The sequence below is a fragment of the Mytilus californianus genome, unplaced genomic scaffold, assembly GCF_021869535.1.
Source record: "Mytilus californianus isolate M0D057914Y unplaced genomic scaffold, xbMytCali1.0.p SCAF_8, whole genome shotgun sequence".
NCBI classification, from domain to species: Eukaryota; Metazoa; Mollusca; class Bivalvia; order Mytilida; family Mytilidae; genus Mytilus; species Mytilus californianus.
Genome location: NW_026262734.1, coordinates 10,418,424 through 10,434,746, shown reverse-complemented (window position 1 = coordinate 10,434,746; position 16,323 = coordinate 10,418,424). Strand labels below are relative to the sequence as shown.

The 16,323-nt window shown below is 32.3% G+C and overlaps 2 protein-coding genes across 5 annotated transcripts in view; one reads left to right on the top strand and one right to left on the bottom strand.

Moving 5' to 3' along the window:
* The first annotated feature begins 2,576 nt into the window (after positions 1 to 2,576).
* Positions 2,577 to 5,040, top strand: LOC127710778 (toll-like receptor 4). Its single transcript, XM_052216739.1, has one exon. The coding sequence runs from the start codon at positions 2,972 to 2,974 to the stop codon at positions 4,676 to 4,678; it is 1,707 nt and encodes a 568-aa protein (XP_052072699.1). The 5' UTR covers positions 2,577 to 2,971; the 3' UTR covers positions 4,679 to 5,040.
* Positions 5,041 to 10,404: 5,364 nt separating this feature from the next.
* The window catches only part of LOC127710775 (phosphatidylinositol 4-kinase alpha-like), an 81,379-nt gene continuing 75,460 nt past the window's right edge, over positions 10,405 to 16,323 (bottom strand). For all 4 annotated transcript variants that reach the window (XM_052216731.1, XM_052216732.1, XM_052216734.1 and 1 more), the window contains 5 exons: positions 15,876 to 16,029; positions 14,305 to 14,409; positions 13,481 to 13,606; positions 12,462 to 12,742; positions 10,405 to 11,227 (listed from right to left, as the gene is read on the bottom strand). In XM_052216731.1, coding sequence (XP_052072691.1) covers positions 11,002 to 11,227; positions 12,462 to 12,742; positions 13,481 to 13,606; positions 14,305 to 14,409; positions 15,876 to 16,029 — 892 coding nt within the window. In that variant the 3' untranslated portion in view covers positions 10,405 to 11,001. The remainder of the gene's footprint in view (positions 11,228 to 12,461; positions 12,743 to 13,480; positions 13,607 to 14,304; positions 14,410 to 15,875; positions 16,030 to 16,323) is intronic.

The following is a 16,323-nucleotide window of genomic DNA, read 5'->3' as shown; positions in this document are numbered from 1 at the left end:
ATTTCCTTATGTAGAAAATGGTGGATCAAACCTGGTTTTACAGCTAGCTATACCTCTCACTTGTATGACAGTCGTTTTCTATGTCTTTTTATTTTTGTGCTTCTTTTACTGTGACTTGGCTGTTTAGTTCTGACTTGTTAATAAGTTTCCATGGGAGATAACCTAAAACATTATTCTTTTGAATATAGAAGACTTTTCGAAAGAAAAATTGGTTATCTCCCATGGAAACTTACTAAACAGGTATTGTAATTTCACACATATTTTACTGAATATAAAATGTTTTAGTTCAAATGATGTCTGATTCTAATGAATATAGAAGACTTTTCGAAAGAAAAATTGTATGAAAGTTTAGTTTGGACATTTTTATAGCAATTCAAAATTATTACCCATTACCTTTAGAATGACAATAACAATAAAATTTCTATACAAACTGTTAGACTGATTTTTCATTATAACATTGAAATTGAATATAAAGTCTTATAGGATTGTAAGTATGCTTTATTTTATCACCTTGCACTTTCACGACTTGACTGTGGTTTTCTACAGCAGTTTGTTCAAATTTCTGACCAGTTGAACAGTTTGGTTTTATAAAACAAATTGCAATTTGGTCAGAATTTTGAATAAGTTGCAATAGGTTGAGAGCAACACTTACAGTCAAGTCACAGTAAGTTGAAAACATTTCTCTCTATACTCAATTATATATTTAGTCTTAGATGCATGATTTTTTTTATTAGTTGTTAGTGGCTTTGAACTAGCTGTCAGTATCTGCGAGTACTCTCAGATCTGTACTTAGTGTCTTTTTGTTGTTTGGATGTACAAGTACCCGGCCACGTCCACTTGTATTTGTAGTATTTGTATTTTTATCCATCTGATGAGTTAAGCCTCTTTCAACTGATTTTTATAGTTTGTTCTTATGTTGTACTGTTACACCACTGTCCCAGGTTAGGGGGAGGGTTGGGATCCAGCTAACATGTTTAACCCCGCCACATTATTTATGTATGTGCCTGTCCCAAGTCAGGAGCCTGTAATTCAGTGGTTGTCGTTTGTTTATGTGTTACATATTTGTTTTTCGTTAATTTTTTGTACATAAATTAGGCCGTTAGTTTTCTCGTTTGGATTGTTTTACATTGTCATTTCAGGGCCTTTTATAGCTGACTGTGCGGTAAGGGCTTTGCTCATTGTTGAAGGCCGTACGGTGACCTATAGTTGTTAATTTCTGTGTCATTTGGTCTCTTGTGGAGAGTTGTCTCATTAGCAATCATACCGCATATTCTTTTTTATATTAGCTTGGTGTAAAAATGAATGTATTAATTTGTTTAATTTCTCAATAAATTGTTCAAATTGTACGGTAAGAAACGTTAAAAACGTGAAAAATTATTTTTTTATGCCCTATTCTTAAAAGACGGTGACAGACATTTTTAATGCTTAGCCCAAAAAATATGGACTCATAAAAAACTTTTATTTCAGTAAAATGTGCTTGATAAATAAGTGGATTACTGCCATTCTTTTAATGTTTACATGTATGGCATAAGTCCCTTGGGGGACATTTTGAAATTTAACAGGAATAGGTGAACGTAAGTCGATATTTAGAACGGGGTTAATACGAATGGCAATCGAGGGGGAATTATTTTAAGTTTTGTGATGTTCATAAAAAAATATATTATTTACGTTTACATACGTTTCATCATCATCTAGTCTTCGATGGTTTATTGGTTTGAAGCTGACTCAAATGGCGAGTCAGTTCTGTTAACCAATCATTGTCTCGACTGTTACGATGAAACACTGACCCAGGATATTACCGAACGAAAACATCTTTTAAAAGTAATAAAACAAATATGTGAACTAGGAGTATGAAAAAACCTTAAACTTTTCTACAGTAAGTAAAAAGAAAAGCATTATTTATCCTCTCAATAAATGTATGATGTATTTTATTATTTGTTTGCTTATTTTAAAGTAAGTTTTGATTATTGTTCAACCTCGGATACAATAAATGTATTCCCCCAATCAAGATGTTAATCACGCTATACTGAAATATACACTTGTAGATAGTTTTAGTTATTTGTTACGCTATCTTTAGAACTATTATATGATAAGAAGGAATGGAAAACAAATTATTTGAAGATGTCTTATTCTCTAACACCACACCGTTCTTTCCTCCTGTATATTGTTTAAAATCTAATTGAAATACACCTGTATGTCTTCATGGAATTATGTCTCGTAATATAAGTGTGTACTTTTGTTTTTTTTTCATACAGGATCAATGGAGGTGACAAGCAGTAAAAGTACTGAAACGATTGTCAATTTGATAGATTTATCCTGGGGAAATTTAAAAGCTATGCCCGTTTTCTTGCACAATTCAACAACAGATTTAAATCTTCAGCGAAATTTCATACAAATAGTTCCAGTGTGGTCTTTCAAGAAATCCAGAAAACTAAAACGCATTGATCTGTCCCATAATTATCTGACGATGATAGAACGGGATGCATTCGGTGGACTGGTCGAGCTCACTCATCTTGACCTTAACACCAATAGGTTAACTACAGATTCTCTTCCAGTAGATATTTTTAAAGGTTTGATTTCTCTTCAGGAACTAGCAATTAATCATAATTATGACTACAATGAAAATTCTAATTTTCAGTCCAAAATATCTATCATAAACTCATTGGTCAGGTTAAGAATTGATCTGAGTACAAGACAACAAATAGATAAATGTCTTTGTAAATTGTCAAACTTACAGGAGATTCAAATTTCGGCACACCATGGACAAATATACTCGGAACATTCATTTCATAACTTGAAGTGTCAAGTAATAGAAGTATTATTTCTTGATTCGGTGTCTTCACTTGCATTTAATACGTTTAATTCTTTTCCGAACTTAAAGACGTTGAGGATAAATATTCAGATATTAAGCGCTGTAGATGACGTTATAAGCAACATATTTAATTCTTTGAAGGTTTTCAAAGGAAGAAATATGACAGAATTAACCATCACAGGCAATCCAATTAGGAACGGGTTTGTGATGGATCATCCTCATTTTGAAGTACTTCAAAATATATGTCTTCAAAAGTTAATTTTGGTGGGCGACAGTATACTTGGGATAAGGTTTAGACCTTTTGAAAGATACGCTTTAAAGGAGAACTGTTTAGAAGAATTGATAATGTCTGATAACATAATGGTCGACAGGAAAGCTGGATATTTATTTGTATTTTGTTTCTTTAAGCATCTGAAAATCATAAGAATTCCGCATATGATAGTAAGAAAACGGAGAAATAAACGATTTTCCACAGATGATGTATCGTACACTGTTTGCCTTCCAAAAACATTGAAAGAATTGGACCTGCACTCGCCAGTCAGGTCATGGAATAAGAGAAAAATAGCAAATATAACTGTTATCAACGATTCACATTTGAAAATTCTGAACCTGGCAAACATCACATTACATAAGTGCAATGGGACAATCCATGGCCTTGGACATTTGGAATTTTTCGATATGTCAGGATTCAATTGCACAATTTTGAGTGAACATCTTCTGACGCATTTTCCGAAACTGATAACTCTCGGTGCACAGAATGCTAATCTTGGGATCGGTTTGAATTCCTTACAAAATGCTTCAAAATTTTTTGAGAAGAACTTAGATCTACAACACATTAACCTGATAAGAAATAACATAAATTCACTTCCGCATGGCTTATTTGATCACCCTTTTAGACATCCGATTTCTATCAGTTTTGACAAAAACAATTTACAATCGCTTTCAAACTTTCCGTCCAAACCAAATATATTCAAACATATCAGCCTGACGCAAAATAAATTTTCATGTCTTAGCAATGACGATATCGGTAAACTGAACATAATCCGACCGTCAAGTATATCTCTTCGTGGAAATCCGATCGAATGTTCTTGTAAAACATTACATTTCATGAAATGGGTGCATCATTCGGGTATTATAAGTGATCTTACAGAAACTGAATGTGTACTCCAAAATGGGACTCTTGCCAATTTGTCTCATTTCTTGCAAATCCTAAAAACATATGAAATCAGTTGTCAAACGGAATTTTGGGTAGCATTGGCAAGTAGTGTTACTTCTGTCACCATTCTTGCTATCATCTTAGGAATAGTATACTATCGATATCGATTTGCATTTGAGTATTTCTTTTTGAGAATTAAAATGAAACTTCGACATTACCAACCTCTTTCAGATGAGTTCGAGTTTGATGGGTTTATATCATACAGTCATAAAGACGTCACATGGGTTACAGACCTTTATGACAAGTTGAAGCCGAAAGGTTTCGAGCTCTGTTTACATCATAAGGATTTCTTGGCTGGAGTACCTATTGCTGAGTGCATCGTTAAAGCTATTAATTCGAGCAGAAAAGTTGTATTCATCATTACGAAAGACTTCCTTGAGAGTAGCTGGGGATCGTATGAAATAGAAATGACAAGAATGCACGCTTTCAGAGAGGGTCGTGAATCTATGGTTATTGTAATACTGATGGATGATATAAAAAAAGATAAACTTCCAAAGGCCTTGAAGGAAATTTGGTATAAGGTCGTCTGCATAGTCTGGCCATCTAACACCGAGGCTCCGTATAATACCGAAGAAAAGTTCTACGATAAATTATGCATTACATTATCAGACGGTCGTATGAGGATAAGTGGTGACAATACTTCTATGTGATAACGTAACAAGAAGGATCATTAAACATGGACGTAGATATACACATAAAGAAACATTCTCAAATATGCAATTCAATTGATGAGTTAACTGTAATTTTTTTATGAGTTTAACAAACACATAATATCATCAATTATCGACTGAAGTCAGTAGAGCTGATGGGAAAGTTTTTGGCGAATATATGATGCATGCATGTTACCAATGGAATTTGTGAAAAGAACAGAGAGACAATTAAAAACATCATATGTCAAATGACTTTTTAAGTTTTCTATCTTTTGGGTCTATTGCCATATAATCAGTAGTTTAAATCAGATTGTTTGTTTTAACATCAATGATTTTTTACAATGAAATTTGAAATTTGGAGTAGCGACCAATAAATAAATTCCTTATTTAATTTTAAATATATACTCGGAAGTTTATTGTCAAATTTAAAATTTTTAATTTGATTAAAAGAATTAATAAGGAAGTTCCACAATACGAATACTCTTTACATCAAATATTATAATAGAAATTAAATTGGCTATTCAGTATGGTTTAGGATGATATTATGTTTCAGTGTGTTGCAATCGGATATGAAGTTTTGTTTGTTTATGATGGACGATAAGGAAGTTAAATAGAGATATGACCAAATATCGTGAGAATGGTTCTAATTGTTTTCAATAATTTGAATGAAGTACGATCAACTGTTATATGGTCATCGTGGGAAAATTTAATTAGCAGTATGTTAATCCTTCCTCAAAAATACAGAATAATATCTTATATGATATAGCCAAAAAAAACATAGACTCTAGAGATTCTAGTATCATCTCCTTTTAGAAAGTAAGGTTTTGTCATATAATCATTTGAGCAAAGGAATTTTGAATAATGAAATATTATCATATTATCATACGGCAGCAAAATATAACAAAGTTCCTGTGCAACTCAAGTCTGATTTTAAAAAAATCAGCATTATTCCTGTGTGACTTTTTAACTTTTGATTCTCTAATTGAACAACTTTAGGCTCGATTAACACTTTGATATTTTATTTTGAATAATCCAATAGGCATTTCGTAAAATTATTCAAATTCGATGATTGTAACTATCATATATTAATGATGTTGAGTTTTGACCGACAGAAAAAAGTCATAGTGTTCAGAAAAACGATTTATGTTTGCCATGAGTTACCATTTTCTATTGTTCGTCATAAGTTACTATTTTCTAATATTTGCCATGAATTACTATTTAATTAATGTCGGTATGAACTCAGTTACTCCGAAAGCGTCAGTTGTTCTGCTCAACAAATATCACGTCGTGTTACGCTCTAAAATTACGTTAATCGTCGAAGCCTAATGGAGCATCTGAAATACCCCCGTTTTTGATTTGGTTCGTGTTGCTCAGTCTTCAGTTTTTTGTGTAGTGTTTTGTGTCCTTTCTTTGTTTTTAGTTTTTTTGTCAAGGTGTTGTCAATTTCTTTTCGACATATTATGAGTTTAGAATTTTCCTATTGGCATCCTCCGCCTCTTTTTCTATTGAAAAATATCTGGCCATAAGGATTATGGGCTTTGAATTTTCCCCTTAGAATCATCAGCCTCTTTTTCTAATGAAAAATATCTGCTCATAAGGAAACATACTAAATAGGTTTGAAAAAACTCTGGTCTAACCGTAAGACTACTAGAAATTATTAAACCAGCGGCACTTATATATTTCTAACTCAAATGTATGAACTAATACAGAAATGTAAGTTATATTTAGTACGTTGTTTGACAAAGGATAGACAAGATTGTGGCAGATAGAAATAACCAAGACTTTGAAGGAAACAAAAAGAATACAAATGCAGCATAGATACCTATGACAAAAACATGACGAGTCTCCTAAAAATATGAGGACGATCTCAGATTCTGGGAAAGGGTAAACATGTCCCGTTCTACTGTATTGGCACCTGTATTGTGTTGCTCATGACCATCAAGGTCTGTTGATAATTCGCATTCGCAGATGTCACGATGATAGTAGCTGTACTCCATGTGCTCTCGTTGGGCTGTTATTTCCAGTATATTGCATGCCTTTGTTAAAGCATTAAATTAATTATAAATTATATTTAGGAATTATACCGGTATATGTTTTGTGCGGTAAGAACCAGTCATTTTTTGTATATTCTGAATATATCCGAAATACTAAAATACATTGTATGGCATGCTTACATTATATGAATATTTGAAGAGTTCATCATACATTTCTTCTATCAAACAATAATATACAATCTATTTCAAATATAGAAATAAGAAGATGTGGTATGATTGCCAATGAGACAACTCTCCACAAGAGACCAAATGACATAGAAATTAACAGCAATAGGTCACCGTACGGCCTTCAAAAATGAGTAAAACCCATACCGCATAGTCAGCTATAAAAGGACCCGAAATGACAAATGTAAAACAAAGTCAATTTTCAGACTTCAGAACGAAGAAGTTTAATTGAACTATTAACTCAATTGATCATCAATATTGAGAAAGGATTATCATATATACATGTTTTAACATTTAATGCTTTATGTACAATAGTGTATTTTATTTGACTCATTATATAAATCACACATGTGTTACAAAGACTTAAATTGCAACTGATATGTAAACAATTTCTGCTCCATTAATCGCAGCTGTTCTAGTGAAAATCTTATCATAAGTTGTAATCGTCGATAAAATTCACAGATGACGATGATGAGGAAGAGGAGGCTTTATCTTCTAAAAGTAATACGGATTAGAATAAAATGCTCCGCTGGGCGCAGCTTGATACGACCGCAGAGGTCGAACCCTGAACAGTTGGGGCAGGTATGGACACAACATTCAAGCTTGATACAGCACTGAATTTGGATTGTGATTAAATATTTGACACAGCATAGGTTTCTGACACAGAATGAATGTGGTCTAAGAACTTTAAAAAATTTAATTTACCTATTCAAACCATATCATTATTATTTACTTTTATATATAAATCAGAAATAACCAATTTAAAATGGAAAATTTTAAAGAAAAAAAAAATCCTTCCACAAAATTTTTTGAACCCCCTAATGATTCATCACCCTCAAACTCAATCCAAGCCTTCCCTTTGTGGTATGGTACCTTGCAGTACAATTTCAGAGAGATCCATACACTTGAACACAAGTTATTGTCTGGAAAGTAGAAAAATGCTTGTTTTTAGGCACCTTTTTGGCCCCAAATTCCTAAACGTTTCGGGCAATTACCCCCAAACTCAGCTTTCCCTTTGTGATATGGAACCTTGTAGTACAATTTCAGAAAGATCCATACACTTACACACAAGTTATTATCATGAAACTAGAAAAATGCTTGTTTTTTGCCCCTTATTCCTAAAATTTTGAGTCAATTACCCCCATAATCAATCCCAGCATTCCCTTTGTGATATGGGACCTTGTGGTACAATGTCAGAGACGACGACGACGACGACGACAACGACGACGACGACGACGCCAACATCATACCAATATACGACTGCAAAATTTTTTTGCGGTCGTATAAAAATTTAGTACAATGCTTATATGAGCATGCATATTGTTTTAAATATACAGTACCTTATAAAACTACCATGACAAGTGAAGAAAGGGAAAAAGGGGAACAAGTAAATACTGGCTTTTAAATTTCTAACGTTTCGATGATGATGTGTATTGTGAATGGACTATTCCATAGTATATGACAGGTAATGTCACATACATATAAAATGTTACTATCTGATCAACAGATGAATTGCTCCTCTTGAGATTTTGTATTTTACTCTCTTCAGATATGTTTGCATTGGCTTACTGGAATCTGTATATACAAGGCTGTATCAGATATGTTTTGTCTGATGAGATCTATTCAAATTTTCTCACAATTTAAAAATATACCACTACCCCATGAAAAATGCTAAAAAAAGTTCATTCCATTCTTAACAAATACCAAAACGATGATAAACAATTGATCATTTGATGTATGCTAATAAGAATTAAGGTAGTGGAAATATTTGGTGGTATTTTTGTAGGTTGGAAGCACAATTTGGAGTCAGAATATGATGACATTGGAAATGAATTTTCAGATTTCTAGATTTGTAAAGATTTCACTTTCTTTTGCTTCTGGTGACCTTTTAGCTCATTTATTTATCAAAACACTTTGGATATTATTTCTTTAAATATTGTCAAATGATGTCCATGCTCCTGATTTGATATGGTATTACCAAGATTTATTTAAAGCAATTTTTATAACTGTTTATGTGTACATAAAACTGGTTTAACCCAACCGAAGAGCGTGCTTGTACCAATACCGTACATCTGGATCATTGTTGTTTGATGACACACTTTGACTGTGATGTATCAAGCAAGATTTTGCTTTTACACAAATAAGGCTTATAGATACATTTAATTCTTAATTAAATAGATTGGTATAGAAAAATATAGGCCAAATCATTCTTTATCCCAAAATATAAATTTTCTAGTACATCATGTATATTGAGTGCAAAACGTTTCATTTGCTGTCTTATTGGCAACAAATAACAAGCTTCTTCTACCAAATTTCTAGAAGATTGTTATGATAAAAGTTTCTTTCTAGTGAAAAACATAACCTGTGTCATAGCATGTCAACATCACACCTACTACAGCTATTTCCTTGAGAGAGGTCGGTTAATGTAACGTTTTTTTGTCCAAAATTAGACGTCATTACTCCAGAATGCCTTTAAAATGTGCTATTTTTTTACAAAATGTTATACAATATACATAAGGGTCTTTGAAAATTAATGGGTCAAAGATGGACAGAAAACAAAAAAAACAAAAAGAACAAACACATTCAATCCACAGATAATTATTCAGAAAACCTAAAGATTAAATAACCATAACAAAATCTGGGGTGAACACAGTTGTTTTGGAAGGGCTAGCTGTTCCTTTGACACCCATCATGTGATTCATGTAAATATCCTGTAAGTTATTTAAAAACAGCATAAAAATCAGTGGTTTTATATACATCAGCAAAATGATTGTTTAAAAAAAGATTTTGATTGATCGTTTGTTGGTGTTATGTGCCACTTGGAGCTATATAATTGTGGCAGTTTTATTAGTGAAAAAGCCCACGTTGATCCAGTACCTTTTGACAGGAAAACTGGTGATTCTTGTTAATCAAAAATGAAGTTGAGCACCTTGCCACTAGTGAGGTTCAAACTCACAACCTCAGAGTTGATTACAGGCCAGTGATCACTGTAGATAAAGTATTTAGGAGACTTGGCAACCAATTCCCCTTAATACTATGACATGTCATCCTTCGTAAATTTTACGGACGCCATCACGAGTTGGTTGACCGTTATGGAATAACCGTTTCACAGATGATATCGGATATGTTCCTTATGTCGTAACTACAATACCCTTCCTTTTCACGAATGTGACTTACCGAATTAGACTATTTACCGGATTTGTAATAACATAAGCAACAGGACAGGTGCCACATGTGGAGCAGGATCTGCTTACCCTTCCGGAGCACCTGAGATCACCCCCAGTTTTTGGTGGGGTTCGTGTTGCTTAGTCTTTGGTTTTCTATGTTGTGTCATCTGTACTATTATTTGTCTGTTTGTCTTTTTATTTTTGGCCATGGCGTTGTCAGTTTGTTTTCGATCTATGAGTTTGACTGTCCCTCTGGTATCTTTCGTCCATCTTTTATTGGAGATATTAATTATTTACATGCTTAAATAAACAAGTTTCCGCTAGAAAACGGATTAAAGAATGGATTTCTTATAATTTTAATAAATAAGTTAATACATTACAAATTACATGAAACACATAGATCATAACAACAAAAGAATCAATATAAAATAATTTATGATTTATCCATTAAAAACAAAAATAAAATACAAACTTAAGTCACATGAAATAACAATTTTCCTACACATGTGACAACAAAGAATCATGTAAATTATTAAGTAAGTAAAGCAACAATTCATTATTGAGCTGTTTCAAAAGATTAAGAAAAAAATCATCAGCAATAAATTTATTGGAGATGTAAACAAAAGTAACATAACTTTATCTGGAGAATAAAATTGAAGAAAGAAATAATCTGACCATGCCAAAATCTGTCATATTTCTAACATCAGCTAAAATTGGTCAGTATTCTAGGTAAACAATACTTCTAACATTGGTTAAAATTTCTGTCAATAATCTAGGTAAACAATACATTTCTAAAGGTTTTTAAAATTTCTGTAAAAGTAAACAATATATTTCTAATGTTAGTTAAAATTTCTGTCAAAGTAAACAATATATTCATAACATAAGTTAATATATCTGTCAATATTCTAGGTAAAGAATTTAACATTATCACAGTACATTAATAAGGAATTTGATTCTGTACCCATTGAATCATGTCATATGACTTTGATCTAAAACTTAAATAACATTTCTTTATTATCCCCGTAAGAAAAGCTGCTGCTTCTCGATCACTTTTGTCTATTTGTAGTCTATATTTTAGTTGTTTGATTGTCTGTCCTCTGAAACATGGTAATCCTGTATCTAACATCAGTGAAACAAGGGAGACAATTTCTTCATGGTAGGGCCTGCAATAAATTAATTAAATAACATATGTTTATTTTGAATTTTTTATTGTGCATTTATGAATAATTTTCTATAATCTAAATTAAAATATACACAACTGAACTGAATTTTCAATCTGATTTGGGTAAGCATGCTACACAGTAGGGTATTATCCCATGCTGCTTTGTAACTATGGAATTCGTTAATCTTACAAGTAGACTGCAGAACACAGTTATTCGTTATAAGAATACGAATTAATATTGTTAAAGACAGTGTGTTAACCTCTGAATGTCTTTCAGCTATTGTTGTAGTTCTATTATTGTCTCATTGACTAATACCCCATATCTCCTTTTATTTAGAAAAAAAAAGAAAATTGTCAAATCAAAGTCATTCACAAAGTATTTTATGCAATAATAGTTAAATTATGCAAAAATTTAGCAAAAAATCCTCAATTCAAAATGGTGGTATACTGGTCCAATGGTTAACTTCATATGATGAATTACAACATTTTGTTTTTCTTATTAATGCCACTGGACAAAAAGGGTTGTTATGCTATTATAGGCAAAAAAAGAAGGTGGAAGTCCAATCACACCTGAAAAAAATATCATTCAAAATGCCTCCATAGTTTGAATTACCTGTTATATCTTAAGCCTAAAAAATGTCCAGCAAAAATATAATTTTTCTGACATTGATATTAGAAAACAAAACTCTTGGTCCTTGATAATTGGTGATATAAACAGTTTTTAGGATATTTAACAATTAATGATATGAAGGAGTGGGGCATGACCCCCAGGGCCAATACCTAAACAGGTCTTATCATATCATTTAGGAATATATTTTGTTAAGGCAATAATGTCTCCCTTTAATTATTACAACATGAACAATAACAAACAATGCTGAACATTGTTTAAAAACATGTTTGATTTTTATGTTATATTGTGTAAAATTGAGAATGGAATGGTAAAATTGAGAATGGAAATTGGAAATGTGTCAAAGAGACAACAACCTGACCATAGAGCAGAAAACAGCCAAAGGCCTCCATTGGGTCTTCAACACAGACTTTGTACCTTTCAGACTTGTTACAAAAGTAAATAAATTCTGCATAATCAAGAACATCAATTAAATATTGTGATTCTCTATAAATGCATAAATAATTTATAAAAATAAAGAAATAGATTTTCCAAAAACCATTGAATACGAAAACCTAATTGAAAACCAATTTTAGTGAAACATATAAAGTATAAATAATATACACACCTAACAGCTAAATATCCCTGCACACATAATTCTAAGAAATACTGGAAAGGTGGCGCCTCCATGTTACCTCCCATTATCATAACCATTTCATCTGTTAACTTTAAATCTGGTTCCCAGCCCAGATTTCCTCCAGGAGAACTCTCAAACATAAATCCAAAGTCTATATGTATCATGTGACCCTGCTTGTTCAACATTAGATTTCCATTGTGTCGATCTTTGAATTGAAGTAGGTAAGAGACAATACTATATCCAGCCATACTTACAATAAAATTATGCCTTGCCTGTTCAAAGAAATAATTTTTGTTACATGTTTAATTTATTACATGACATACTCAATTATAAAATTAACAAGAAGTTACACAAAATGCCATGCATACCATACCTCCACTCATAATAAGTCATTCTCAGTAGGTGTACATCCTTATACTTTGATCTTTCATTGATATTTGTTAAATGCAATCATACTGCATCTTCTAATTTTTATATAATAAATATTAAAGGTATAGTCAAACTAGAAATGACTGCCAATGTGATCATGTACACAGATCAACTGAATTTTTTAAAAGTCCAGACATAATATCAAATGAAGCTAAGTAACATAATGAACAAATGGAAGACACTCCATGACCTTTAAGTCTGAAGTAACATTATAAGCTTCAGTCTCTTGTTATGCTAGCAACCATAGTTGACTTTGTAGAATGTACTTTCAGCTCATTCGTTTGTGTTGTTTTGTTGAAGGGATATTATACTCACATTCACTAATATATGTTATTTCACATGTTCTTGTGCTGAAAGGTCTAAATTCAGTGTATGTTGTGTAAAAGACAGATTTACCATCAAATCTAGAAATTACCTTCAATTTGGTGTTCTCTCCATATATTATTTCACATTCATTCCTGAATCTATGTACTCTTGATGACCCTCTTTGAATTTATACATGTTCAAATATTTTGTATTTGCACTAACCTGAGATGTTACACGTTAATTTCTTTGGTACTCACTGGACTACTGTGACTTACATTTTGGAATTCTAATGAGTATTCTTCGCCATACGTCTGTATAAAATACTGGTGTAAAGTGATATCTGTTTCTTTACCAATCTGATCACGTGACTTACTATCTGGTACCACCTCTATAACACCACACTACAATAAAGTATTATCAACATACAGTCAAATCTGCCTAAACATGCACCTGTATTGAGCGACCCACTGCTGTGTACAATCACTTTTCACTTCCCCGAATTGATTTTGCTACATATTTTAACTGTATTATGATTTTCAGAATCTCAACAATGGATTTCTTATCATGCATGGAATTCAGGAAAAGTACTTTGAAATGCCCCTGTACACACAATATTTTATCATGAAAACAAGTAGTTTTCTGGTGTAGTGACCCTAATAAACAATAACTGTTTTATGTTATACACGATTCAACTCTCCAGATTTTATATTTCTCAAATCTAAATTTTAAATCTTCAGAACAAAGATTTTTTTTTTACACACTATGAACAATGCCAAAGCTGTATAATTCAGGTTTATGCTAATATTGCAAACCATTTTGAAGTATACAAGCTAAAACTTATGTTGCAATTCACTCAACAAAGTTGAGTTTGGATACATTTATTATGTATTTAATCATACTCTTATAGATCAGATTTTTGCAATGAAACATCAATTTGTATAGGTTTCTCAGACAATCTAAATGTTGTCTTAAAATTGTAATAAGGCAATCTAAAAGGATCATACTAGTCATAGGTATTGCCAATCTGGTTAAGAGCAAGTAGAATATACATTTTAGTCAAACTTGTGGTAGGGCATACACTATTAACACATATACTTACCCCAGGAGCTGTAGGCACCACTCTGTATGGTTTCAGGAATATTTCCAGACCAGATTGTTGAAAAACATTCTTAAACATATCTATAAACTGAATAGCTAGAGTGTCCTGAAATACAATATATACATATATTTAGCGACCCAAGCATAACTCTTCCAACACACACACACACACACACACTTAACTTTTATCACCAAATTAAATAATACTAATTATTATCTTCTCATTTTGAAATTAATTTTAAAGATCAAGCCAGATCACCAAAGTCTCTTTCTGATAATACCGGGGCCCTTCCTTACACACACACAGTTTCAGGAATATATACCATGACCAACCATATAATTGCTTAAAGGATCATACATAACTATAAACAAGAATTGAGTAAACCAGTCATTTTCATGGCAAACTTTAGAATCAGCATGTAATTTGGCTGTATAAGAGACATCTTTATACTGTATATCAGGTTTTTTTCATGTCCATACCTGCCAACCTCTGAAACCTTCAAAAAGAGACATCTCCCACCTCAGATATGACAGCTGAGGGGGAGATTTTGAGCGACGACATCTTCAAGTTAAATATATGACCTGTTTACATATTCATCTACAAAACACCAACAAGAGTTAATATATATACTTTATTTCTTCAATTCATGGCTATAATCTATACAAGGTGGGTTTTTTTAAGCCTTTTTCAATACCTCCGAGTCTCGTAACTCATAACATTCCATATTTTGATTTTGTTGTGATTCTCACACTAAGCATGCTTTCAAACATTGTACAGACCACCAGAAGAAATCGAAAAGTTGATTGAACATGATGTGCAAAAAGATTCATTGCCAAGTGAACTTGGTCGTAAAAATTGAAAATCTTTCATTCAAATCTGCTTGACATTTGGATTTGCAGTTATATTTTTTTTCTTTTTTACACTGCCGCTGGGTCCAGACAAAGACCTCTATCTTGTTCGAGTTGACATAGCAGAACTGAATATCGATTACTTATATATCGAACATAAAAACTACTGACCAAAGTTTTCAAATGATCGCCGGTTGTTTATTTATTTCTATTAAAAATAATGAAAAAGCCAGAGAATTACGAACGCGGGTTATTCCAGGTCAAAATATCCGAAAGGCGGGAGCTAACCGGCAAGCGAGAGATTTTCGGAATTTCGTCGTTTGCGCGAGAGACTCACGCTTAAAACGTGAGTGTTGGCAGGTATGCATGTCTGGTGTTGCTAGCAGTTTGGACATAATATGAGGCAGTTTGGGCATTAGATGAGGCAGAAATATTCATCTTCTATGTGTTCAATTTTAGAACTCATGGCCTTGTAAAATGAATTTAGATAAAATGTTGGCATAGATTAAATTTGAAGGTAAATTGTTGACTGTGAAACATATTACACACAGGAAAATTTCCTGAAATAAGGTACGATGTGACTTGTTATATTTTAATGCTGTCCAGTATTTTTGATGTTCAATAAAATTACCATCATTTACATATAGCATGTATACTTTAAATATGCAAGCCTACCAATGCTGATATATCTGTCATGACATAACCTTAACTATCCAAACTCACCTGTCTTATATCATCTCCCACTTTGAATATACAAGCCTGCCAATATTCACTTCCCATACTAACATTGATGTTGTGACCTAACCCAAGTTCCTCTAATTTATTTACACCACATCTTTGAACTTTGAAATTTGCCAGGAAAGGTGCTTTAGCAGCACTGAAAAAGAATTTCATGCAAAACATTTAGAAATAATAACATGTTATTTTTGTCTTATGGTATGTAATCATGGTATTAGCATAAAAACCAAATCAGAGTTAAATGAAAAACACAAAAGTGTCTCTTTCAATTAAAATTACTGTAACTTCAGAAATATTTGCGATCTTTTTATTGTTGTGTAAATTGCGACTGGATAGAATTCACACAAAAAAAACTCTGATTTTAATTTTGATAGTATTGTTTGCATGCACCATTTCCTGAAATTGCAAAAATGAATCTTGCATTTTTGTCCAT

Excerpts from the sequence above, each read along its gene's own strand:
- LOC127710778 (XM_052216739.1), top strand. The coding sequence starts at position 2,972 with ATGACAGAATTAACCATCACAGGCAATCCAATTAGGAACGGGTTTGTG.